Source organism: Emiliania huxleyi (assembly GCF_000372725.1).
Source record: "Emiliania huxleyi CCMP1516 unplaced genomic scaffold EMIHUscaffold_1036, whole genome shotgun sequence".
Classification (NCBI taxonomy): Eukaryota; Haptophyta; order Isochrysidales; family Noelaerhabdaceae; genus Emiliania; species Emiliania huxleyi.
This window is the reverse complement of record NW_005202203.1, coordinates 1-2462: the sequence shown is the minus strand read 5'-3', so window position 1 is coordinate 2462 and position 2462 is coordinate 1. Positions and strand designations below refer to the sequence as shown.

General features: G+C 61.3%; 1 protein-coding gene across 1 annotated transcript in view; it reads right to left on the bottom strand.

Moving 5' to 3' along the window:
• EMIHUDRAFT_251088 (hypothetical protein) overlaps window positions 1–497 on the bottom strand; it is a gene marked incomplete at both ends in the record, with an annotated part of 1117 nt that extends 620 nt beyond the window's left edge. Inside the window, one exon of the mRNA XM_005792985.1 lies at window positions 117–497. Coding sequence (XP_005793042.1) covers window positions 117–497 — 381 coding nt within the window. The remainder of the gene's footprint in view (window positions 1–116) is intronic.
• Between the last annotated feature and the right edge of the window lie 1965 nt (window positions 498–2462).

The window sequence follows — 2462 nt, the reverse complement described above, 5'->3', positions numbered from 1 at the left end:
GACATATGGCGAGGGCGGGAGATGGTGACGAGGAAGGAAGAGGAGGGCGGGGCGAGGGCGGGCGGCGGCGCGTCGAGGCGGGGCGGGGCGAGGGCGTGCGGCGGCGGGGCGCGGACCGAGACGCCCATCTGCGCCGCGAGCCCCAGCAGGAAGAAGTACATCTCACCAATGTCCATCGCGTTGCCGTGCGACCAGAGCAGCGTCGCGCGCGCGGCGGGGTGGACAAAGTGGAGCAGCGCGACGCTCGAGCCGCGCGACGTCTCGACGCGCGCGCAATCGACGCGCACGGCGCCGCCGGCTGCGTTCCGCTGCAGGTTTTCGTGCGCCGCCGCCATCTCGGGGTCGCAGAAGCGGATCCGCAGCTTGCCCTCGTGCGCCTCCATCGTGTACGACGCGGGCGACGGCGGGAAGAAAGCAAACTGCGAGACGACGCGGTCGATCGAACAGCGATTATTGCAGAGCAGGCAGCCGATCGCGGTGCTCATGACACAGCCCATGACTAGCAGTCTGCCACGGCGGCGGAGTGGAAGGAGGGGCGCCTGTGGCTCTAAAGCTGTCGTCCTTGCTCGCTCCAAGTTCGACGATAAGAATTTTGCCGCTTTGAATTCGTTGAAGATGAGCAGGCGAAAGAAGCCGCGAGAACAAGGGACCGGCAGGTGGCGGCGTCGCAGGACGAGGCAGAAGAGAACAACGCGTCAGAGGAGGAAGTGACAAGGGAGAGAACGACGAGGGTGGGACGACCGCGAGGTGGCATGAAGGTTGCAGCGAGAATCGGCGAGAGACTGCGAAGAGAGATAGGAAGAGGCAGACTCCCTAGGGTGGGCGACGGATAGCGCACCACACACCTCTCCTTAAAATCCCTGTGTGGTGGCGGCGTGCCGTCCTCCCATCCCTCCCTTGGGTTGTCTGTTTTCTTTCTTTCTTTCATGAGCGCGCGCGTCACAGCGCAGGCCAGGTCTACACTGGCCGCGGCACCAGCTCCCGCGGTCTGCACGCTAGGAGTGGTCCGCCCTCGCAATGAATGCGGAATACTATTACGAAAAGTACAACTAGTGCGACACACTAGTCAGTCTCGTAATCGCGCCAAGAGCGCGGATACACACACAAACAACAGGCGCGGCTATGAATAGCTGCGCATATACAGATAACGACTGTTCACAGTTGGGAGAGAGAGAGTCGTCTCTAACGCTCCCCCCTAGTTGCATCGGCAACTATCTCGGACGACTCGCGCGTCTTCGGCGAAGGGGTGATGACTCACGCCTTGCCGACGGTCGCGACGAGCTTGCTCCACAGCCGGGCAGCCTGCCCCTGGAGCGTCACAGCAAAGCCGGGGCCGTTGCTGGCGTTGAGCATGTAGTCCGCTCCGCACCAGTGTCGAGAATTGCCCTTTTAAATGTTCTTGACCAGGAGGGCGTAGGCCTGCTTGCGGCGGGTGCGGTACAGGGCTTGCATCTTCTGCGAATGCTGTGCAGCGCCAGCCGGCAGAGGTGGAGCGCCGACGGCGGTTCCTCCCATGTCCGCACCAGTGAAGACATCCGCGACGCTGGAGCCGGATTCGTCAGTCCGCTCCGCACCAGTGTCGAGAATTGCCCTTTTCCTCTCCTTGAAAGGATCGCCAGATGTCCCATCCCATTGGATGACGGACGGCATGTCTTTGTCACGGTTGTTGCTAGACATGCTACGTAGTTACCCCTCAGTCGGCTCCACGTTGAAGATGAGCGCGCGCGTCACAGCGCAGGCCAGGTCTACACTGGCCGCGGCACCAGCTCCCGCGGTCTGCACGCTAGGAGTGGTCCGCCCTCGCAATGAATGCGGAATACTATTACGAAAAGTACAACTAGTGCGACACACTAGTCAGTCTCGTAATCGCGCCAAGAGCGCGGATACACACACAAACAACAGGCGCGGCTATGAATAGCTGCGCATATACAGATAACGACTGTTCACAGTTGGGAGAGAGAGAGTCGTCTCTAACGGAATTGGCGCCGCGACATCATCCGGCCCGCTGGGTGCGCTCCTCAGCTCCCTGGCCCTGGATGTGCGGTTGATGACTGCACTCCAAGTGCTCCAAGTGCGACCTCCAAGTGTCTTCTGAATAAACGCAGTATGGAAGATACAAAGAGACGGAGGAGCAACGAGCGCCCTGGCGTGAGCCGAAGACACTCCCTCCGTAGACACTGATCACACACGGGTGGGACAGGGTGGGTCACAACAACGAGGAGAGCGTGCACGACAGAGCGACGGCGCAGCGTACCGCCGTCCAGCTAAAAAGCGGCGGCCGACGGTTGCTGCGCAAAGTGATCAGTTCTAAAATAGGTGCCGGGGCCCAACGGATAGATGAATCCGGGGCACCCTCCGCTCGAATCCCTGGCCGGGGGTTCGAGGTGGCCCCCACCCTGGGGCCTCCCATGAAAGGGACTGCGGCAGAAGACGCCCAATCTTGCACAAGTGCAAGAACCATA